The following is a 24,367-nucleotide window of genomic DNA, read 5'->3' as shown; positions in this document are numbered from 1 at the left end:
AAAAAGGGATAATTTCGTATTTTTTTTCTTTCTTCGAGGAGGCCAAAGTAATTTGCAACTCTTCAGTTGAGCTAAAAAGAGGTTCTTGGCCTTTGTTAGATTTTGACGGATTTCCAAATATTCCGTTTTTCTCTTTCATAGAATGAGAAAAATAATTGATTGATACAATAAGGTTACTAGTCTTTGATACGGACGGACTGTGGTATAATAAAACAAAATACAGCCATCAAACCCATTAGAGGGGTGAGACAGGTCTTGAATTCACCAGAGTACATAATATAACACAATTACAGTATGTTCTCCCATGGCACAAACTAATCAAATATTCATCAAACAGAAAAAAGACAGTCATGGTCTACTGACAGGGTCAAACAAGCTGACATGTGTTTCATTGAATCAATTTCATTCCATTCTTCTCTCTAGCTCTAGTTGGTTCCCAGCCCTATCTTGGCCCCTTACTCTCCTAGTATAAACCTCTCATCTCCCAGCCCTATCCAGACCTGGCCCTTTCCTCTCGTGGTATAAACCTCTCATCTCCCAGCCCTATCCTGGCCTAGCCCCTTCCTCTCCTGGTACAAACCTCTCATCTCCCAGCCCTATCCTGGCCTGGCCCCTTCCTCTCCTGGTATAAACCTCTCATCTCCCAGCCACTCCTCAGAAAAGCAGCAGGGCAGGGCTCTTTGGATGGACAACGTGCATTATGCTGCCATATTGGGTTTCTCTACTCAAATACAAGAGAGGGAGATGAGTGACAGAGAGATGATGTGAAAGAGCGTGTTGACTTTTCACTTCTTGTACGCTCGTATCTACGGGTCAGTAGGTGTAGTCAGTGAGCTGCTCATGAAAGGTCAAGTAGTAGTCAATGTGCTTCTGTTAAAAGGTCAAGGGCCATCCTCTCATATAACTACTGGAGTGTTACACCACGCTCTGCTAACCTACGTAAAGACAAAATGGAGAATGATGAAATGGACGACAAGAAAAAAACACTCCCTCCTCCCTTTCTGATTCATCAAGTGCTTCCAGATTCTCCAAACTGACCGCCTGCCGTCATGCCATGCCAGTGAACCACACACACATTAACATGAGACAAGTCACGTAATGAACTACATCACACGTTCCAAGTCTTTTAATAACAGCCAGTCATTCACGATAATTGGATGGACTGCAATGTCCAACATCAAGCCTGCCGACCTGGGTCAAATACATGTTATATACATTCAAACACATCAACCCAGTTCACCCGGTAGATTATGCTTGTCAGCGCTGGGATTTGAAACGAACAACCTTTTGGTCACTGACATGCCTCTAACCTCTATCTCACTGCACCTTCTGTAAAATTGTACAGCCCAAAAGAGACACCACCTGACGTCGGCAGACCCTTCAGTGCGTCAGCTCTAACTGTACTCCAGTGCTCACTGAAGACTAGGCTGCTTCCTGCCTATTCCAGTGGGAGTATTTAGGGTCCATTATTCCTCCTCCACTCCGAGAGATTAACTAGGACTAGACGCCACTCTCTGTTTTCCATTTCCAATCAGTGGCAGAATCCACATGACATCTTAGTCATTTAGTAGACACCCTTATCCAGAGTGACCAACAGTCAACTACAGTAGGTAGAACTAGCTCTCTATATTAACTGGGTTCTAGTCCCATTACTACTGTTAGGTTCTCATTAAACTACAGTAGGTAGAACTAGCTCTCTATATTAACTGGGTTCTAGTCCCGTTACTACTGTTAGGTTCTAATTCAACTACAGTAGGTAGAACTAGCTCTCTATATTAACTGGGTTCTAGTCCCATTACTACTGTTAGCTTCTAATTCTCAGAGTAAAAACTCTACGGACACTATGTAAGCTTAAACCAAGTTTATTCTTCCCACAGGATCAATACAGCTGCATTAGACAAAAACATTTCCACACAAACACTCGTATTTAACCCTTTCTCCAAGGCTGAGTCTCCTCCTACACATCTGTACAAACATTGTATCTTCACTGCTAGGCAGGAAACAAAGTAATACGGCCATAAACCTTTCTTTCTCCCTTAACATGACCTCGACCCCCTTCACCACTAATCCATGTCTCTCCCCTTATCAATGCCTGCCACGTGATCGCTTCCCTGCACTCAAAACATTCCAAGCTTAACTGCACACACTATATACCTTCCTCCTATAACCATTAACTTCTGGTGTAGACCCTCTAAACCTCAGCACTCCCTCATTGACATAAGTATATTTCATATTCTCAGAACCCAACACTACCACATGTTGCATCTCATCGTTACCCGTATTAAAACACAGGGCCTGTATATCAGCCAGGTTGGAGTTAGGACAACACCCACATAACCCGGCAGACTGACATCAATTAGATTATCCTGTCCAAATGTGGAAAATGGGGATTAAACTAAAGTGATTCTGGGTCATTTTCATCACAGTAGTATAAGGAATGTATCTGATCATATTTTCAGAGGTAAGACATTTCAGATCTGAAATCTCAACACGACGGTGAGAAAGTGTGTGAAATGTAGTCGCATTTCACCTTCATTATTTTATTTTCTGAAGTAAGAAAATCAGGAATTCTTAAAACTTCTACCCCTGAAATGTCACGATTATACTATCCCAGTAAAGAATGCCATACACAAACCAGTTTTCATATTATTTTAATACATTTTTTTTAGCAAAGGCAAAAAACTCAATAGGTCTGTTCAATAAAATACTACTTTCTCTAATTAGTTGTATTCAAAGCACAGCCTTCCAAGTTATGGTCATTTACAAAGATATTTGATTTAAAATAAAAATAAACTGTATGATTTATAAAACAAACAATACATTTCCCTCACAAACAGTTATTTGAACAGCAGTTGAAACACATGGTACATGAAAAAAACAGTTTCCAGAGACATCCTCTTTTGAAATGCTTATTTTATCATTATATATTTGGATAGCTGCAAGCCAAATTAAAATCCAAAAGGCACGTGTACGAAATTACATCAGGGAATTGGAAAACATGGAATTATGAACTACAATAAAATAATTTTGGAATACATGGCCAAAACCACTTGAGTAGGAGCCATTTATGCCAAAACCACTTGAGCAGAAGAGTGGCTCTGGCTTATGTCATATGCTACTGCTTGACTAAGCCAAGAGTTCCAGAACTAGAAGCCAAGAGTTCCAGAACTAGAAGCCACTCTGTTCTAGAACTAGACGCCACTCTGTTCTAGAACTAGACGCCACTCTGTTCTAGAACTAGACGCCACTCTGTTCTAGAACTAGACGCCACTCTGTTCTAGAACTAGACGCCACTCTGTTCTAGAACTAGACGCCACTCTGTTCTAGAACTAGACGCCACTCTGTTCTAGAACTAGACGCCACTCTGTTCTAGAACTAGACGCCACTCTGATCTAGAACTAGACGCCACTCTGATCTAGAACTAGACGCCACTCTGTTCTAGAACTAGACGCCACTCTGTTCTAGAACTAGACGCCACTCTGTTCTAGAACTAGACGTCACTCTGTTCTAGAACTAGACGCCACTCTGTTCTAGAACTAGAAGCCACTCTGTTCTAGAACTAGAAGCCACTCTGTTCTAGAACTAGAAGCCACTCTGTTCTAGAACTAGAAGCCACTCAGTTCTAGACCCAGAACATACTCTGAAATGTTTTGTTATGCGTTCATCAACAGAATGACTTCATTTGTGGGCCATCGTGTCAGACTGCACAGCCATGTGTATATACACTAAACCCAAACAGAATCAAAGACACTAAGAAAAGCTGAAGACAGTTCACTTCTTTCAGAGAAAAAAAATATGCAAAGGGTACTGTAAAAAAATCATTAAACTGCAGAGAACAAAAGGCCAAGTTACCCCCCAGTTGAACCTGGCTTGAAGAGGACTTTTATAAAATCATCATCATGATTAAAAGTGCACGACAGACAGACACAGACAGCGCTATACATACAGACAGCAGTCATGACGTGGAGCACAGCACATGGAGCCTAGTCCAACCAACATAGGGAGAAAAGCAACACATGGTTATGGTCATAAGAGAACAGTTTGGTGCGGCTTCTTGTCTTCTTTTTACTCTCAAAAATATAACATCGCCTGAGCTTTCAGGAATAAATACAACAAAAACCTACACAGAAGAAAAAAATGTAATCATAAAAATATGATCCATTTGTACTGTAACGTCAGAAAGAGGATGTGGGTGACCATTCCAACAACATTGAACTGATGACAAGATCTTGCAGTGAACTCAGACAGACCTCAAACGAGTAACACTCAAATACACACAAAGACACAGGAGAAAAATAAGCCAAAAGGATTGGGCATGTTGTGGCTATGGACAAACTCCACTGACTGACAGAACGATACATTGACACTGACAGTGCAAATCTCCCGCTGCCTGTACTGATCGGGTACTGAATCAGAACACCGGATCCACAAAATAGTAAAACTCTCAGATAAGTGTTTTGAAGACGTTTTTACAATAATTGTATCTATCCATTCATTTGTTGATTCTTTACAAAGCGACAGTCAACAATAGGATGCTTCAGGATTAGGGCATGAAGCAGACAGGTTGAAATCAGAGACATATTTAAATATATGACTCTGGAAGAAATGTTTCGACTCTGCACTCTCAGAGAAAATAAAAACATCCTTTTGCCTTTAGTGTTCGTCTTCATGATAATAAAACAATATTAAAAGAGCAACAGGAGGGGAGCTAGACTGCTGAACACAGTGGCTATCACTATCAACTAGATAAACAGGAGGGCACTTTTAGTATGGACCAACAGAACATGTGGCAGGAATATTATATCAGTGACATGGACCCAGATCTACAAGCAGATGAAGCTAATAACGTCAGCCTTTTTCAAACAGCCATCTTAACTCAATACACTGGTGTCAACTTCACTGTGTGGTGCCCAGTCACTGAAAAAAAACTGGGATTGACTGACAGGTTTCCTAGCCAATCACTAGGCACACAACTGGGATCGAAAGACTCCCTGTCCAATCACTGGATATTTTATCTGACCTTTGACCCGGATTCAAACCTATTGGCATAAAGTGTGTAGGGTGGGTCAACTCAAGTCAGTGGTTATATCTGGTCCACTATAAGTGTGGGAGAAAATTCAGGTCAAAATGGAGGCGAATTCAGTCAAACAAAAAACCTAAGAAGATTTCTCCTTCGATCCCTCGGCCGTGCCGCATGAAATCCTCAGTGTCTCGTCTTGGGAGGCTTGTAGGGTATTGGGTGTTAATACACATATACCACTCATACAGAAGTGCATCAGTCAGTATCACAGTTTTGGGTGGTGTGTTACGTTTATTTCCTTCCCAAACCAACCCATCCCAGGTCCTGAAATATGATTCCCTGGGTCATAGTTATCGATGAGTCTCTTTCTCAAACTTGACAGAAAGTTCCAGAGTTCCTTCGTGGTGTTTTTCTTGTTGTTGTTGTGTGTTCCTTTTTCTGTGTTCCAAATGGCACCCTATTCCCCATGTAGTGCACTATATAGGTAATAGAGTGCTATTTGGGACACATTCTTTGTGCTGTGTGTTTTACCACTCTGCATCCCCGATGGCTTTGGAGAAGACATAGTCTCGGCCGTTCAGGTTCATGATCCCATCCTTCAGGTGGAACTTCCATTTGTTCTTACTTCTGTGGATCTGAGGGGGAACCAATGGGCATTAGGAATGTGGGCGAGGGCAGCAGACTGGGCTTTCTCTCTCACTACAGTGTGTGTGTGTGTGTGTGTGTGTGTGTGTGTGTGTGTGGTGTGTGTGTGTGTGTGTGTGTGTGTGTGTGTGTGTGTGTGTGTGTGTGTGTGTGTGTGTGTACTTCTGTGGCTCTGAGGAGAGGAACCACCAATGGGACAGTGTCAGTGTGGAGGTTAGGAGGGGAGCAGATGGTGATACCAGTCACACATTCACTAAACACACACACACAGGATGTCTGGGGTTTCCTCACTGTGGTTTCCCCTATACAGGAAGTGTGGGGTTTCCTCACTGTGGTTACCCCTATACAGAAAGTGTGGGGTTTCCTCACTGTGGTTTCCCCTATACAGGAAGTGTGGGGTTTCCCCTATACAGGAAGTGTGGGATTTCCTCACTGTGATTTCCCCTATAAAGGAAGCATGGGGTTTCCTCACTGTGGTTTCCCCTATACAGGAAGTGTGGGGTTTCCCCTATACAGGAAGTGTGGGGTTTCCTCACTGTGGTTTCCCCTATACAGGAAGTGTGGGGTTTCCCCTATACAGGAAGTGTGGGGTTTCCTCACTGTGGTTTCCCCTATACAGGAAGTGTGGGGTTTCCTCACTGTGATTTCCCCTATAAAGGAAGCATGGGGTTTCCTCACTGTGATTTCCCCTATACAGGAAGTGTGGGGTTTCCTCACTGTGATTTCCCCTATACAGGAAGTGTGGGGTTTCCTCACTGTGATGTCCCCTATAAAGGAAGTGTGGGGTTTCCTCACTGTGATATACCCTATACAGGAAGTGTGGGGTTTCCCCTATAAAGGAAGCGTGGGGTTTCCTCACTGTGGTTTCCCTTATACAGGAAGTGTGGGGTTTCCCCTATACAGGAAGTGTGGGGTTTCCTCACTGTGGTTTCTCCTATACAGGAAGTGTGGGGTTTCCTCACTGTGGTTTCCCCTATACAGGAAGTGTGGGTTTTCCTCACTGTGATTTCCCCTATAAAGGAAGTGTGGGGTTTCCTCACTGTGATTTCTCCTATACAGGAAGTCTGGGGTTTCTCCTATACAGGAACTCTGGGGTCACACACGCGATAATGTAATCTGGAGATATCTTACCTTGTCGTACTGGCACACCACCACGTTTTCTGTATCAAACAGTTCTTGGTCCTCCTCATCACTCACATCATCTTCACTATTCAGAGGCTCCTGAGAGAGAGAGAGGGACAGTTAATAATGTATCTATCCCTTCACTCTCAATCCAGTGTTTCCCCTATATTCATTTAGCCCCTGTACTGCCCACTACGACTACTATTAATAATTATTATTCATATTTTTATTTATCATCATCAGCCGAGACGCACTTTTAAGTTAAGAGTGACAAGTTACATAGCTTCCTCAGATTCTCATCAGATCGTCTGAGAAACATCCAATGTACACTAGTATGTGGACACCTGCTCCTGTAATATGGAGTTGGTCCCCCCTTTGTTGCTATAACAGCCTCCACTCTTCTGGGAAGGCTTTCCACTAGATGTTGGAACATTGCTGCGGGGACTTGCATCTATTCAGCCACGAAGGCATTAGTGAGGTCGGGAACTGATGTTGGGTGATTAGGCCTGGCTCGCAGTCGGCGTTCCAATTCATCCCAAAGGTGTTTGATGGGGTTGAGGTCATGCCTCTGTGCAGGCCAGTCAAGTTCTTTCTGTATGCATCTCGCTTTGTGCACGGGGGCATTGTCATGATGAAACAGGAAAGGGCCTTCTCCAAACTGCTGCCACAAAATTGGAAGCACAGGATCGTCTAGAAAGTCCTTAATGCTTCAGCGTACAATATGTTCCTTCACTGGAACTCAGCGGCACGAACCATGAAAAACAGCCCCAGACCACTATTCCTCCTCTACTAAACTACAGTTGGCAACTATGCACTGGGGTAGGTAGTGTTCTCCTGGCATCCACCAAACCCAGATTTATCTGTCGGACTGCCAGATGGTGAAACGTGATTCATCACTCCAGAGAATGCATTTCCACTGCTCCAGAGTCCAATGGCGGTGAACTTTACACCACTCCAGTCCACGCTTGACATTGTGCATGGTGTTGTTAGGCTTGTGTACGGCTGTTCGGCAAAGGAAACCCATTTCATGAAGCTCCCAACGAACAGTTATTGTGCTGACGTTGCTTCCAGAGGCAATTTGGAAGGCGGTAGTGAATGTTGCAACCGAGAACAGACAATTTTTACGTGCTTCAGAACTCGGCCGCCCTGTTCTGTGAGTTGGCCATTCTACTGCCAATGTTTGTCTATGGAGATTGCATGGCTGTGTGTTCAATGTTATACACCGGTCACCAACGGGTGTGGCTGAAATAGCCAAATCCACTAACCTGAAGGGGTGTCCACATACTTTTGGCCATGTAGTGTAACTAGCTTGTAATCTTGGAAGTGTAGCCAACCTTATTTGATTTGGATCTCTTTTAGTCCCCATTTGGACTAATCTTCCAAGAGTCCTTAAACATGAAAATACAATTTATAATACAAACACATTTTCACATATAACACACTATTACAAACATACATAATATACTAACATAATGACCCAATAAATACTCAATCTAAAAAATATTGATTCTTCATCTACTATAGTCCCACAACATTTCTATGTATTATATTTAAATCGTTTTAAAATAATGTTTAAATTTATATATTGAAAGGTTTCTAGTTTGCTCAGTTAATTTATTCCATTTCTTTATTGCTCTAATTTAAAATGTTCTTTTGCCTATTTCTCTTTTCTGTCTTGACAACGCATAGATAGTGGACAATCTATTCCTAGTATTTACGGAATGTCTTGTCTCTTACCAACTGAATACCGTTGTGAATAGAACTTGGCCGTTTTAAATAATGTATTTTATGAAATAAAATAAGCATGTTTTTCCCAATTATCTTGTCGATTGATGACCAACCAAGAGCACTGAGCATGACTACAACAGAAGAACCATATCTCCACCTTAAAACAATCCTTACTGCTTTGTTCTGTGCAATCTGCAGCCTCCTGACTTCACTTGATGATGCATTTCCCCAGACCACAGAACAGTAGTTCACCTGACTCTCAATTCATGCTTGTGTTATTTGCTGAAGAATTTTTCCTGGTAAATATTTAGCTATCCTTCTGATTATGCATGCTGTTTTAATATATATATATATATTTTTTTACATAAATTAGTTATTTGAGACGACCATGATAAGCAGTTGTCTAGCTGCACTCCCAATAGTTTGGTTTCTGCCACTTCTTCAATTTGTACTCCTCCCATACTTAATTGTATCCCATGCTGTTTTGGCCTTTTCCTAGTTGAACAGACCAATATAACTTTGGTTTTCTTGGTGTTTAAAACAAGTTTGTTTTGGCAAACCCACTCCCTGATATTCTCCAAATCTCCTTGTAAAGCCTGCTGTACCTGTTGAACCGATTGTCTTGCTGCATAAATTGTAGTATCATCTGCAAATATAGTAGCTTCAGTTTCAACTAAGGCATAGGAAAGGTCGTTGGTATATATTAAATAGAGAAGTGGCCCAAGGCAGCTGCCCTACGGTATTCCACAGTTTAACACATGAGGGGAAGAAAATGAACCATTGATATAGGTGGACTGTTTCCTGTCAGTTAGATATGATTGTACCCAATTCAATGCTACCTCCTTATATAATAATGCATTAATTTTGTCAAAATTATTTCATGATCCACTAAATCAAATGCTGCACTGAAATCTAAAAATAGTACACCCACAAACTTGCCATAATCCATAGCATTGAGCCACTGGTCAGTCATGTCAACCAATGCAGTGGTAGTGGAATGTTTTTTGCGATAAGCATGCTGATTGGCCGTAATCAGATCATTCTTTTCCATGTACTCCCACATTTGTCTACTCACAATACCCTCCAATATCTTACTGAGTGTAGGGAGTAGACTAATTGGTCGACTATTGGCAGGAGTAATGGGTTCTTTGCAGTCTTTCGGAATAGGACAGTTTCGCATGCTTCCATACATTTGCAAACATCCCCTTTTCCAGTGACCAATTAAATATGTATCTCAGTGGAACTGCAATCTGGGGAGCAGCCCAGCGAAGCAAAAAATTGTCATAAGACCATAACCTGTAGATTTACCATCAGGTAATGACTTCAATAGGTTTAACACCTCCTCCACTGACACCGTTTGCAGACTAAAAGAGCAGTTCTTGTTGCTCATAATATGATCATCAATCCATTGGACAATAGCTTGTTTGGAAGAATGTATGTCTACATTGTTGCTCAGTAATTACATTTTCTGTGTAAAAAAATCGGCAAAATGATTGTCAATATCAGCTGGTTTTGTTATTATTCTCCCGTCAACCTCCACACTAGATGGGCATGACGAGATAGATGTACCAACCTCCACACTAGATGGGCATGATGAGATAGATGTACCAACCTCCACACTAGATGGGCATGATGAGATAGATGTACCAACCTCCACACTAGATGGGCATGATGAGATAGATGTACCAACCTCCACACTAGATGGGCATGATGAGATAGATGTACCAACCTCCACACTAGATGGGCATGGTGAGATAGATGTACCAACCTCCACACTAGATGGGCATGATGAGATAGATGTACCAACCTCCACACTAGATGGGCATGGTGAGATAGATGTACCAACCTCCACACTAGATGGGCATGATGAGATAGATGTACCAACCTCCACACTAGATGGGCATGATGAGATAGATGTACCAACCTCCACACTAGATGGGCATGATGAGATAGATGTACCAACCTCCACACTAGATGGGCATGATGAGATAGATGTACCAAGGAAGCCCTGAACTGTGTTCCATACCTTTTTAGAATCATTTTTACAATCAATAAAAGCATTGTTGTAAAATAACTTTTTTGCCCTTTCGATTCAATTTAACTGCATAATTACGTAATGTTCTATAATTCTGTTCATCAATTTCAAATTTTGACTTGGCTGCTAACATATAAACTCTGGTACGGTAATATCCTGTAGTAGCTCTAACATACGAACTCTGACATACAAACCTTATTAATAGATGCATGTAATAATTGTTATGTAAAGCTAAACTACGCTAGCTCAACTATTTGTCGGGATAATATAGACTTGGCTGGTGATGTCATGAGATTAAGATCAAATTAAACTGTCCTCGATTTACAGATGAGATTAAAAGATTCATACAAACATTCTACGGTAAAAGGTTTCAGAAAGGTTGGCGTCTTTCTCTCGTCTCATTGAGAGTCCTACCCACCTCCTCCACCTGGCCGTCCTCTCCATCTTTTTCCTTTTCTTCATCTTCCTCCTCGTCATACTCTTCCTCCTCATCTTCTTCCTCTGAGGACGTGTCCCCGGCTCCGTCCACCTGCAGCATCATAGGAGGCTGCTGCTGCTGGGTCTGCTGCTGTTGCTGTGGGCCTACTGGTGCAGCTCCGCCCTGGACCTGTTGAACTTGTTGGACCTGCTGCTGGATCTGCTGCACCTGACCGGGCTGGCCTGTCATCTGCATTACCTGAAGAGAGGGATGGGTTAGTGAACGATGGTTGAATGTGGGATGGGGTGTTCAGCAGAGTAATCATGATCGTCTGTATAATAACATAAAAAATTCCCTTTTGGCATCTGCCTATCTATAGCTTGTCAAGAGCTGAATGTAAAAATAAATTGAATATAGCTATACTAAAGCATATTTTATCAAAATAAACACTTTGTATAATACGCCGTGTGTAGTGACTAGTGAGTAAGGTCTGACCTGTGCATTCTGCTGGACCTTGTTCCCAGTGAGGATGACCTGTTGAGGCTGGATGATGACTCCTGTCTGCTGGGGGAGGCCTCCCTGTAGAGGAGCCAGTACCTGAGGGGGAGGAGTACAGCAACATGGCATTACACCCCACACAGTAATGACCACTTGAATCTACCATTCCGTTTTCAATGGCACTTGTTGAATTGAAAACTGAATGAACCCCAACTCAGATCTACCACAGCTCTGACACAGGACCAAGGGTTCTGGCCGTGGTTAGTGAGCAAGTGGCCTCAGAAAATACTATTAACTGCATGATGTTGTTTAACTGTGAGTATCTGCACCAGGGGTCTAACTGCAGGGAGCCTACACCTGCATCGGGAGACCTATACCTGCACCAGGGGGCTTATACCTGCACCAGGAGGCCTCTACCTGCATCAGGAGACCTATACCTACACCAGGGGGACTAACTCCAGGGAGCCTCCACCTGCACCAGGAGGCCTCCACCTGTACCAGGCAGCTCAAACTTTTACACACACACTGGGAGGACAGTGATAGGACCTACCTGTGTGATGGGGCGTACCTGCTGTATGACGGGGGCCTGCCCACCGCCAGGCTGCATCTGAGGAAGGACCTGCTGCTGAAGGACCATCTGCTGCTGAGGCTGGATAATGTACTGGGTCCCGTTAGCCGCACGCAGCACCTGGAGGATCTGACCTGGGGTCAGGGCAGGGTAGAGGTGCCGTTTTAGAGCTATGAAGAGTATGTTCAGGATCTGACCCGAGATCAGAGGAGAGAGAGAGATGGAGACCAGAACCCCCAAGACTCAGACGCAACCTCGTGAGACTAAACCCAAGACCCAGAGTAGCGAAACCATGACCAGATCAAGAACATTTTGAATGTTGAGGAACAAGTATATTAACAAGTCTGAAAAATAGTTTGTCATTCCTAAATGTTTTGGGGAGTATAAGTTGTACACACCGTCCACTGTTTTAAGATACATATTCTGGGACAAATTGCCGCCTGATGTGCATCACCCGGGAAGGACAGAAGAAATTCAGGACAGAACAAAAAACAAAACAAATTGGTATTTGGTGAAGTCATCTTTCTGCATTTTTCAATCAATATGTACTGTTGTAATATATTATCAAGACTGGAGCTGGTGGGATGTTATATACCTTGGCTAGTGATGAGTTGTTGGTAGGGACTGATTCCTGTTGGTAAGGCCAAGGTTGCTGCTGTGGTTGCTGCATTCTAGAGGTCAGACAGAGAAAACACATCACAAACCAGGCAAATAACAGGAGGGATGGGTAACCCTAGTCACTCAGGAACACACACACACACACACACACACACACACACACACACACACACACACACACACACACACACACACACACACACACACACACACACACACACACACAGACACACACAGAGAGAGAGAGAGTGGTTGTTTGAGATGGAGTCTCCTCAGATTTAAATGCCTGGAGAAGCTTTTAAAATGTAACCTAGCAATTTGCTATAATAATCCTATATTCTGTGCAGAAGACAGGTGTCAGTTGAGAAGACAACACCAGATGGTGGGTGGGGGAGAGGTTGGAGAGGAAACAAGGAAGAAACTAGAGACAACTTCCTATTTAGTCTGAAAAACACACAGAGTGAGAGAGACAGACACAGGGAGAGAGACAGACACAGAGAGACACAGAGACAAAGAGAGAGAGACACAGAGATAAAGAGAGAGAGACACACAGAAAGAGACAGAGAGAAAGAGAGACACACAGAGCGAGAAAGACACAGAGAGAGAGAGAGAGAGAGAGGGAGAGAGATACAGAGAGAGGGGGGGGGGGGACAGACGAGTGCAAAGCTCTTCGAGGTTTATCTGCTCTGTGATCTAGTCTAAAATCCTTAGCTCTCAGTAAACTATTTCCTGCGTGGCCTCTCCTCCTCTCTCTCATCCATCTGTTCTCCAGCTGGCCTGGTCAGCTCTCACATTTACAGGTCCAGCTCTCACGTTTACACTGTGTGTGTGTGTGTGTGTGTGTGTGTGTGTGTGTGTGTGTGTGTAGAGGTGTCTGTGTGTCTCAGCTATTCTATAATCCATGTGAGTGAGTTCAAAGGGAAGCCACTCATAATGGTGAGGCTCTCATCATTGACACATGCATTAGGTCAGCCGGGGGGAATCTGTCTGCAGTGGTTTCACCGTGAATAACTTTACAGGTGTCATTGAAATATGACATCAATGAAAAACTGTCACTCGTAATGTCTTTATAATTTATTTGAATTAATTCTTCAAGGGTCCTATAGTGGGAAACTCTGGTCCTATACCTGTGGTTCAGCTACAGACAAACCCACTACTCCACTCACCATCCCTGTTGCACTCATATGCTGCAGAATTTTAGGATCCTGCATAATGACTTGCTGCTGGGGTGCTGTGGAAAGAAATTATACAAATGTATTCAGTATTTATTACATTTTGTCAGTAATTATACATTTATGATACAGCTCCTTAGAAATGCTGCTTTGGAACCAACTGTGTGTGTGTGTGTGTGTGTGTAATAATCATGTTATAATATTACCGCTGGTGACAGTAGGCCGGGTCGATTGCCAGCTCGTCACTGTGAATGAGAAAGGATTCTCTTTTCAATGTCTTCATTGCTGTTGTTCAATCATATAGTTTGCAGATATGATAGTCATTTGAAGTAGTTATTGAAATGGATTTTGAATTGAGCAACCTTAAAGGACCTGTTGTCCCTGGGTTAATGGACATAACATTTTATATAATACATTGTGGGAAGTGTTATAGAAGGTCCTATAAATGAGAGAGTGTGGACAGAGTTAGCCGGCAGGGCAGGGGCTTTAAATGGGCTACGGTAGGTGTCTTTAAAGGGGCTACGGTAGGTGTCTTTAAAGGGGCTACGGTAGGTGTCTTTAAAGGGGCTACGGTAGGTGTCTTTAAAGGGGCTACGGTAGGTGTCTTTAAAGGGGCTACGGTAGGTGTCTTTAAAGGGCTGTAGGTAGGTGTCTTTAAAGGGGCTACGGTAGGTGTCTTTAAAGGGGCTACGGTAGGTGGCTTTAAAGGGGCTAAGGTAGGTGTCTTTAAAGGGCTGTAGGTAGGTGGCTTTAAAGGGGCTACGGTAGGTGTCTTTAAAGGGGCTAAGGTAGGTGTCTTTAATGGGGCTAAGGTAGGTGTCTTTAAAGGGGCTAAGGTAGGTGGCTTTAAAGGGGCTAAGGTAGGTGTCTTTAAAGGGGCTAAGGTAGGTGGCTTTAAAGGGGCTACGGTAGATGATTTTAAAGGGGTGTAGGTAAGTATCTTTAAAGGGGTGTAGGTAGGTGGCTTTAAAGGGGCTACAATAGGTGGCTTTAAAGGGGTGTAGGTAAGTGGCTTTAAAGGGGCTACGGTAGGTGGCTTTAAAGGGGCTAAGGTAGGTGTCTTTAAATGGGCTACGGTAGGTGTCTTTAAAGGGGCAACGGTAGGTGGCTTTAAAGGGCTGTAGGTAGGTGGCTTTAAAGGGGCTACGGTAGGTGGCTTTAAAGGGGCTACGGTAGGTGTCTTTAAAGGGGCTACGGTAGGTGTCTTTAAAGGGGCTACGGTAGGTGGCTTTAAAGGGCTGTAGGTAGGTGGCTTTAAAGGGGCTACGGTAGGTGTCTTTAAAGGGGCTACGGTAGGTGTCTTTAAAGGGGCTACGGTAGGTGGCTTTAAAGGGCTGTAGGTAGGTGGCTTTAAAGGGGCTACGGTAGGTGGCTTTAAAGGGGCTACGGTAGGTGGCTTTAAAGGGCTGTAGGTAGGTGGCTTTAAAGGGCTGTAGGTAGGTGGCTTTAAAGGGCTGTAGGTAGGTGGCTTTAAAGGGCTGTAGGTAGGTGGCTTTAAAGGGCTGTAGGTAGGTGGCTTTAAAGGGCTGTAGGTAGGTGGCTTTAAAGGGCTGTAGGTAGGTGGCTTTAAAGGGCTGTAGGTAGGTGGCTTTAAAGGGCTGTAGGTAGGTGGCTTTAAAGGGCTGTAGGCAGGTGTCTTTAAAGGGGCTACGGTAGGTGGCTTTAAAGGGGCTACGGTAGGAATCTTTAAAGGGGCTACAATAGGTGGCTTTAAAGTGGTGTAGGTAAGTATCTTTAAAGGGGCTACGGTAGGTGGCTTTAAAGGGGCTAAGGTAGGTGGCTTTAAAGGGGCTAAGGTAGGTGTCTTTAATGGGGCTACGGTAGGTGTCTTTAATGGGGCTACGGTAGGTGTCTTTAATGGGGCTACGGTAGGTGTCTTTAAAGGGGCTACGGTAGGTGTCTTTAATGGGGCTAAGGTAGGTGTCTTTAATGGGGCTACGGTAGGTGTCTTTAAAGGGGCTACGGTAGGTGTCTTTAAATGGGCAACGGTAGGTGTCTTTAAATGGGCTACGGTAGGTGTCTTTAAAGGGGCTACGGTAGGTGGCTTTAAAGGGCTGTAGGTAGGTGGCTTTAAAGGGGCTACGGTAGGTGGCTTTAAAGGGGCTACGGTAGGTGTCTTTAAATGGGCAACGGTAGGTGTCTTTAAATGGGCTACGGTAGGTGTCTTTAAAGGGGCTACGGTAGGTGGCTTTAAAGGGCTGTAGGTAGGTGGCTTTAAAGGGCTGTAGGTAGGTGGCTTTAAAGGGCTGTAGGTAGGTGGCTTTAAAGGGCTGTAGGTAGGTGGCTTTAAAGGGCTGTAGGTAGGTGGCTTTAAAGGGCTGTAGGTAGGTGGCTTTAAAGGGCTGTAGGTAGGTGGCTTTAAAGGGCTGTAGGTAGGTGGCTTTAAAGGGCTGTAGGTAGGTGGCTTTAAAGGGCTGTAGGTAGGTGGCTTTAAAGGGCTGTAGGCAGGTGTCTTTAAAGGGGCTATGGTAGGTGGCTTTAAAGGGCTGTAGGTAGGTGGCTTTAAAGGGCTGTAGGTAGGTGGCTTTAAAGGGGCTACGGTATGTGGCTTTAAAGGGCTGTATGTAGGTGTGTCAGGGAACTGTTGGTTTTTGTATAGCGCTTTTCATTCATGCATGCAAGTCGCACATGGCTAGTCGAACAACAAGACTCTTCGTTGAAACAATGCTGAAACATCAATCCATGGGTGAGTCCATGGAAATGAAAGAAAAATTATATTGTAAATTACAGCAGTCGATGGGGTGATATAGACTCTTAGAAGTACACATCTTTATGTTATTAATTATCGTTAGTGCCGTCTTTGGTGTGCTTATCAATGATGATCAATAATTGTATTAAGTCACACAAAACTTATTGTGTGTGAAGCTCAAAAGGCATTTCTCATGACTGTTTTAACGTGACTATTTAAACACAAAAAAACATCCGATTAATTAAATATTTAAAAATCAGTCGTCTTCCTCAAATGAAGGGGATGATGACGCAATCTTTGCAAGAGGGAGGGAATCTGATTTCATTGGTCCTCAACCGGTGGCTCAGTCATTTCATTCAGGGTAAGTGGAGTTAGCCGTGAGTTAGCCTGCCACGGAGCAGGTTAGTTCTGAAGGATTCGTTGCCATAGAAATTTACCTGGCTTAAAAGGTTTTGTTTGAACGGTTATCCCAAGTTGAACTCAGAGTTGACCAAAGTTACCTCGCTAACTCCTCAAACCTGCTTGGTAAAATACCCTTCTGGACACAGATTAAGCCAAATCCTAGTATTAAAAGCATAATCAATTGAGAATCTCCATTAGACATTATATATTTTTTGTCTAGGACTAGGCTTAATCTATGTCTGGGAAACCAGCCCATTATGGCTGCGTTTAGACAGGCAGCCCAATTCTGATCTTTTTCCCAATAATTGGTCTTTTGAACAATCCGATCAGCTCTGAAAAAGATCTGATGTGATTGATCAAAATACCAATTAAGAAAAATTAAATAATTGGACTGCCTGTCTAAACACATGAAATGTAGCCGTACCGGGAACAACAGAAACGGTGTGTCAGGGCCGATGCCTGGGACTCACCTTGCTGCTGCGGGGGCAGGAGGAGCTGCTGTGTCTGGGCTTGCTGGGTGGCCTGCTGGGCCTGTTGTGCCTGCTGCTGGGCTGCTGCCTGGAGGGCCGCCTGCTCCTCTGTGTTGAAGCCCTCCACTGCCTTACTCTGCATTAGCTTGTTCTCCCACAGCTAAAGGAGAGGGGAGGAGAGGGATCTTTAAAATGGAGGGTAGACTGTTGACCACCATTGTGACATTTGTATTGTCTATTCTACTTTTTACAAAACTACAGGGACAGAGAGGTTATCATAGTGGAAACTACATCAAATGGGAGCAACAAAAAGGAAGCTAACACTAGCGCAGACAAGAGAGAACAACATTCTAGAATGGAATGTCACTAGAAGGAAGAGTTCTGTGTTCTGTACCGTTTTGAGTTCCATGAGGACCTGCTCGTCCACCCCCTCATCCAGGAAGAGCTCCCGGACCTCGTTGATAACATCTTCAATCACAGACCTGTACAGTTTAGGCTGAGAAAACATACAGAGTACTGTTAGAAGTGCTCTAATGTATATTATAACTGGGTGGTTTGAGCCCTGAATGCACGGGTATGACAAAAAAATTACACTATATACAGTGCATTTGGAAAGTATGCAGACCCTTTGACTTTTTCCACATGTTTACGTTACAGCCTTATTCTAAAATTGATGAAAAAAAAAAAAAAAAAATCTATCCACACACAATACCCTATAATGACAAAGCGAAAACAAGTTTAGATTTTTTTGCAGAAATATCTTATTTATATAAGTATTCACACCCTTTGCAATGAGACTTTAAATTGAGCTCAGGTGTATCCAATCAAGTTGTAGATGTTTCTACAACTTGATTGGAGCCTACTTGTGGTAAATTCAATTGATTGGACATGATTTGAAAAGGCACACACCTGTCCCACAGTTGACAGTGCATGTCAGAGCAAAATCCAAGCCATGAGGTCGAAGGAATTGTCCGTAGAGCTCAGAGACAGGATTGTGTCGAGGCACAGATCTGGGGAAGGGTACTAAAACATTTCTGCAGCATTGGAGGTCCCCAAGAACACAGTGGCCTCCATCATTCTGAAATGGAAGACGTTTGGAACCACCAAGACTCTTCCTAGAGCTGGTCGTCCGGCCAAACTGAGCAATCGGGGGAGAAGGGCCTTGGTCAGGGAGGCGACCAAGACCCCGATGGTTACTCTGATAGAGCTCCAGAGTTCCTCTGTGGAGATGGGAGAACCTTCCAGAAGGTCAACCATCTCTGCAGCACTCCACCAATCAGGCCTTTGTGGTAGTGACCAGACGGAAGCCAAAAAAAGGCACATGACAGCCAGCTTGGAGTTTGCCAAAAGGCACCTAAAGACTCTCAGACCATAAGAAACAAGATTCTCTGGTCTGATGAAACCAAGATTGAACTCTTTTGGCCTGAATGCCAAGCGTCACATCTGGAGGAAACATGGAACCATCCCTACGGTGAAGCACGGTGGTGGCAGCATCATGCTGTGGGGATGTTTTTCAGCGGAAGGGACTGGGAAACTAGTCAGGATCGAGGGAAAGATGAACAGAGCAAAGTACAGAGATAACCTTGATGAAAACCTGCTCCAGAGTGCTCAGGACCTCAGATTGGCGCAAAGGTTCATCTTCCAACAGGCAAACGACCCTAAGCACACAGCCAAGACAACGCAGGAGTGTCTTAGGGACAAGACTCTGAATGTTCTTAAGTGACCCAGCCAGAGCCCGGACTTAAACCCAATCAGACATCTCTGGAGAGACCTGAAAATAGCTATGCAGCGACCCTCCCATCCAAGCTGACAAAGCTTGAGAGGATCTGCAGAGAAGAATGGGAGAAACTCCCCAAATACAGGTGTGCCAAGCTTGTAGCGTCATACCCAAGAAGGCTTGAGACTGTAATCACTGCCAAAGGTGCTTCAACAAAGTACTGAGTAAAGGGTCTGAATACTTATGTAAATGTGATTTGTTTTTAAAAACCTATTTTTGCTTTGTCATTACAGGGGTGCAATTTACACACAAATTATTATGTGTAATTTGATGAGGAAATCAATTTATTTAATCCATTTCAGAATAAGGCTGTAACGTAACAAAATGTGGAAAAGGGGAAGAGGTCTGAATACTTTCTGAATGCACTGTTTACAAAAGTATGTGGACAGCCCTTCAAATTAGTGGATTTGGCTATTTCAGCCACACCTGTTGCTGACAGGTGCATACAATCGAGCACACAGCCATGCAATCTCCATAGACAAATATTGGCAGTAGAATGGCCTTATTGAAGAGCTCAGTGACTTTCAATGTGGCACCGTCATAGGATGCCACCTTTTCTAACAAGTCATTTCGTCCAATTTCTGCCCTGCTAGAGCTGCTACGGTCAACTGGAAGTGCTGTTTTTGTGAAGTGGAAACATCTAGGAGCAACAACGGCTCAGCCACGAACTGGTAGGCCACACAAGCTCGCAGAATGTGACCACTGAGTGATGAAGCGCATAAAAATTATATGTCCTCGGTTGCAACACTCAATACCAAGTTCAAAAATTGCCTCTGGAAGCAATGTCAGCACAAGAACTGTTCATCATGTGATGTACTTTTTACTGTTCTACTCACCTTGGTGACCAGTTTATAGTGACCAGTTTATAAAAGCAATAAGGCACCTCAGGGGTTTGTAGTATATGGCCAATATACCACTGCTTATGGCTGTATCCTGCATAAGAACAGCCCTCAGCCGTGGTATATTGGCCATAATATACCATCAAAGGAATATTATTGCCAAATGTTAGCTGGGTGCTGCATTATTTAACATTAACTGCATTATTGCTTAAGTATATTTATTTCACATGGTGACAACTGAAATGCACCACGGTAAAAAATGTCGGCTAACAAATGCTCCAATATTTATGTGACAGCAAAGATAAACGTTTTAAAGTTATTTTCCTGCAATTCTGCACATTTAGCCAAGGGGAGTAGAGAAAATGTTGCCGTTTTAAAGCAAGTCTGCTGCAATTCTATACGTTTTACAATGGGGCGGAGAGAAGATTTAGCAATTTTATAACTCATTTCATGCCATGGGGCAGAGATAAAATGTGCAGTTGCACAGCTAATTTCCTGCAATTCTACCCATGGAGGCAAATGTCTGCAGTTTTTAATATGACAACTGATGATCAATGGGCCCCACCCCAGTCGGTAATTCGACCATGCTTACTACAAGTTTAGATACCTGGCCGCTAGACTAATTTTCCGATCTAATTTGGGATGATTGAGTGACTGCTGATGCACAACTAACATTTCAAAATTGCATCTTGTTTATTCTATCTCAACAGTAAGTTGAGACCGACTGATTAATTTAGATGTTTTATTTTTATACATTTTTTGAAATTGGGCCGCCCGCCAGTTACCCATCCCTGGCCTACCTAGATCTATTTAACACTGATGTTTCATGATAGCCATGGCATTGGCAGCAACAATGCAGCACCTAGCTAACAGATCATCGAAAGACCAGCCCGCAAATGTGCATACGGGAGCTTTCACACCATAAACACCACACATCAATCGTTTCGCAATCAATCGGCATTTATGGTATACTCAAAACGTAAACAACCTAAAGACACTGATCAGTTTGAGCTAGTTACACTCAATCGGCTATGCACAAAATACACTAACATTTCAATCGACCATTATTCCCCCAAACTAAAATGGTCGCATGGACAGCGACAGAGGTCACTGTCCTTATTCGTCGGTGTCCGTTGTCGTGGACCTCAGTCTCCCTCCCTACTATAAAAAGCTCGGTCTGATGTTTATATGTAGAGCCGGTGACGTAGCGTTGAGTAGCACCTTCCCATCACTGGCAGTCTATATTAGAGAGCCAATATGGCGGTATAAAACCGAGCTGCGGAGAGGAGGAGGGTCACAACCGTCGAGAGGAGACATGGACGCGATTTTACCGAGCCGGGGTCAGCGATCATTGCCTGGTGCTCGGAGTCGCTATTCAAATGATGGATGTAAACTGAATTGCTGGTATCTAGATTGTGTTATTTTAGTGAGTCAATATGTAATTTTAGAGATGGGGCCAGCGAAATAAATGTTTAATAGAAAACGGGACATTTGGCTTGGGGCGGCTTGCTAGCCTTGTTCGTGGAATGGTGGGCTGAGGCATTGAACATTATTTGAAATGATCAAGCAATAATTTCTAGCTGACAGTTGAATTCTGATAAAATTGGAATTTAACATCCGCATTGGATGAGAAGGTGCTTCCAACTGTAACCTTACGTCGCGGCAAACTACTAGCTATCATTGAATTCGAGGAATAATACCTAAACACAATTCTTACTAGTTAGGTATTACTAAACACTAGACCTATTTCTAACTAGGAAACCCATTTCCAAAAATTCCTCGAAACGCACCAGCAAATGTAGGCTGATGCATGCTAGTTAGCTGGTAGCCAAGATTGCAAATTAGTCTACATTGCAATTAAAAAGGCTCAAGTCACATTTTACTATTTAACTAGCTATGTCGTTAACTTAACCGAAGACTTGTCTTCTGGCTTTGATTAGCCCAAGTTACCAACGCCATTCACCAGCTGTATTCTGAAGAAATGCAGAGGATTGAAATGGTTTCGAAAAGGGGTTAAAATGGCCGATTGTTGTACTTATGGCTATCATTTTTATTAATGAGAACATCCACTGTTTGCCAACAATACTCCCTAAGTCCCTTTTAATATGCTTCCACTCAAAATGCCAACCTTTTTTTTGGCAGCTAGCAGTTTGCCATCATCAGTTCTTACTGACTACCCTCTGCCAATGATCCTTACCACTTGATTCGAGTTAGCCGAGCTCGCCATTACGCGTAGTGTAAAACCACACGAAAATCAAGCGAGAAATAAGAGCAAAAAAATATTTTAAAAACGACCTAAAACAACTGGGTACGACACTTAAAAATAGCCGGCATAACTTTTGTAAATAAAACACAGATTTTAACGGTCTTATTTACAAACACGGACTCTGCCTTCCCAGCCGTCCTTCACCCGCCGTTGTCCTCCTTTATATACCGAGCATGGAGCTGCGAGTGCGCGAGACATAGGGCAGGGTCAACCCGGTCATTACCGCGAGATTACGCGGGAATATCGTTCAGGAGAAAACAGGGACGAGTTCAGCAGGACACAACGTTTTGGAACGTTCAGATAAAATGTATTACGTAGAATCATTAAAATCCATTTCTGAAATATAGAACAAGGAATGTAGGCTCTATTCATGGAATTTCTATCTGCAACGTTCGACAAAGTTTGGCAAATGAACGTGGCTCAACTTCAGCTTTGACTGAATTGGGAAATATATTGTTACATTGTCTACTGGGAATTGCATGAATGACAATGCTCACAAAATGAAAAAGCTTTGTTTTATAATTTCTGAATTGCTTTGACGTTGAACTGACGTCTGAGCCCAGCGGACATTACCACACATGTACACATACAGTATAGACACTTTACCCCTGCTTCCTTGTACATTCTGTATCTACTTCAAACACCACGTATCCCTGCACAATGATATGGTAGAGGTTCACACTGTATATAACTTAATTATTGTGTGTTTTATTTCTCATGTGTTTAAACATTTTGTTATTTAACTCAGCATCGTTTGGGAATGAGCTTGTAAATGATATTTTCACTGTATTTGGTGCATGTAACAAATACCATTGGTCACATGATACCATGCTGTGTTTCCATGTGTTGCTGCCATGCTATGTTGTCGTTTTAGGTCTCTCTGTATGTAGTGTTGTGGTGTCTCTCTTGTCGTGATGTGTGTTTTGTTGTATTTTTTAATATTATTTTTTAATCCCAGCCCCCGTAGGATACCTTTTGCTTTCGGTTTTGCCGTCATTGTAAATTATAAATTGTTCTTAACTTGCCTAGTTAAATAATGGTTAAATAAAACATTTAAAAAAACATTTGATTTGATTTACTCATTAAAAACATTTGTGTACCCTCTACCTTTTGCTTTCGGGTATGCCGTTGTTGTACATTTTAAATTGTTCTTAACTTGCCTAGTAAAATAATGGTTAAATAAAACATTTGATTTGATTTACTCATTAAAAACATTTGTGTACCCTATCCCTTCGTAACTGTGAATTCCTTTAATCTTAGTGTTCTATTTGTCACATGGTACCGCCCAAACTTTGCAAAGCACTTTTATGTCATTCAATATTGCATGCCATCAAAGATGATATATTATAATAGATAATATTAATATATTATTCGCCTCTTCCTCTCAGATGTCATCTATTTCTTCCCCCAAGTGTTTTTTGCCAGTGACAGATTCAGGAGACACTTGGATGTAGTAACTCATTGCCACCACTAGAGTGTGATCACACACCAGGACAAACACACAGGATCAGTTTCCAACCCGTAAGAATACCCACGTCACAGTCAATTAATGCAAGGTGAAAGGCATACGCTACTATCACTCGCTCAAAGCTAAAATATAGATTTATTATTGAATACTTTGTCCAATTGAGCAAGTTGAGGTGACTAAACAGCTGGGCCCTAGATAGCAAGCAAGCTGTCATGGTCAAAACATTTTGACTCAATCATTGCTAAAATGGAAGAGGTCTGGCCTTGATAAGGCATTGTTCAGCTCTCTTGACATCTCAGTCAACGAGACAGGTCCTACAGCCCTAGTTTTGTCGCACCTGGAATACTGCCCAGTTGTGTGGTCATATGCGGCAAAGAGGGACATACAGTACCAGTCAAAAGTTTGTACACACAATTACTCAAGGGTTTTTCTTTATTTTCCTATTTTCTACATTGTAAAATAATAGTGAAGACATCAACATTATGAAATAACACATATGGAATCATGTAGTTTTTTCGATTCTTCAAAGTAGTCACCCTTTGCACACTCTTGGCATTCTCTCAACCATCTTCACCTGGAATGCTTTTCCAACAGTCTTGAAGGAGTTCTCACATATGCTGAGCACTTGTTGG

General features: G+C 42.9%; 1 protein-coding gene across 6 annotated transcripts; it reads right to left on the bottom strand.

The window, feature by feature from the left end:
• Positions 1-2,635: 2,635 nt before the first annotated feature.
• LOC129825473 (transcription initiation factor IIA subunit 1-like) lies at positions 2,636-22,443 on the bottom strand. Of its 6 annotated transcripts, none has more exons than XM_055885594.1 (12): positions 22,199-22,443; positions 17,780-17,881; positions 17,386-17,545; positions 14,031-14,069; positions 13,819-13,883; positions 12,630-12,705; positions 12,433-12,474; positions 12,017-12,168; positions 11,464-11,565; positions 10,969-11,226; positions 6,797-6,886; positions 2,636-5,655 (listed from the first exon to the last, which is right to left on the bottom strand). In XM_055885594.1, exons 1-12 carry the CDS (start codon positions 22,226-22,228, stop codon positions 5,548-5,550), a joined length of 1,224 nt encoding a protein of 407 aa, XP_055741569.1. In that variant the 5' UTR covers positions 22,229-22,443; the 3' UTR covers positions 2,636-5,547. The 6 variants fall into 6 exon arrangements, with proteins under 6 accessions (XP_055741569.1, XP_055741570.1, XP_055741574.1 ...); XM_055885595.1 differs by having other exon boundaries at positions 12,035-12,168; XM_055885599.1 differs by having other exon boundaries at positions 22,130-22,205.
• Between the last annotated feature and the right edge of the window lie 1,924 nt (positions 22,444-24,367).

The sequence above is a fragment of the Salvelinus fontinalis genome, chromosome 27 (assembly GCF_029448725.1).
Source record: "Salvelinus fontinalis isolate EN_2023a chromosome 27, ASM2944872v1, whole genome shotgun sequence".
Taxonomy (NCBI): Eukaryota; Metazoa; Chordata; class Actinopteri; order Salmoniformes; family Salmonidae; genus Salvelinus; species Salvelinus fontinalis.
Note: the sequence above shows the minus strand (reverse complement) of the source record. Positions and strands in the feature narration are given on the sequence as shown.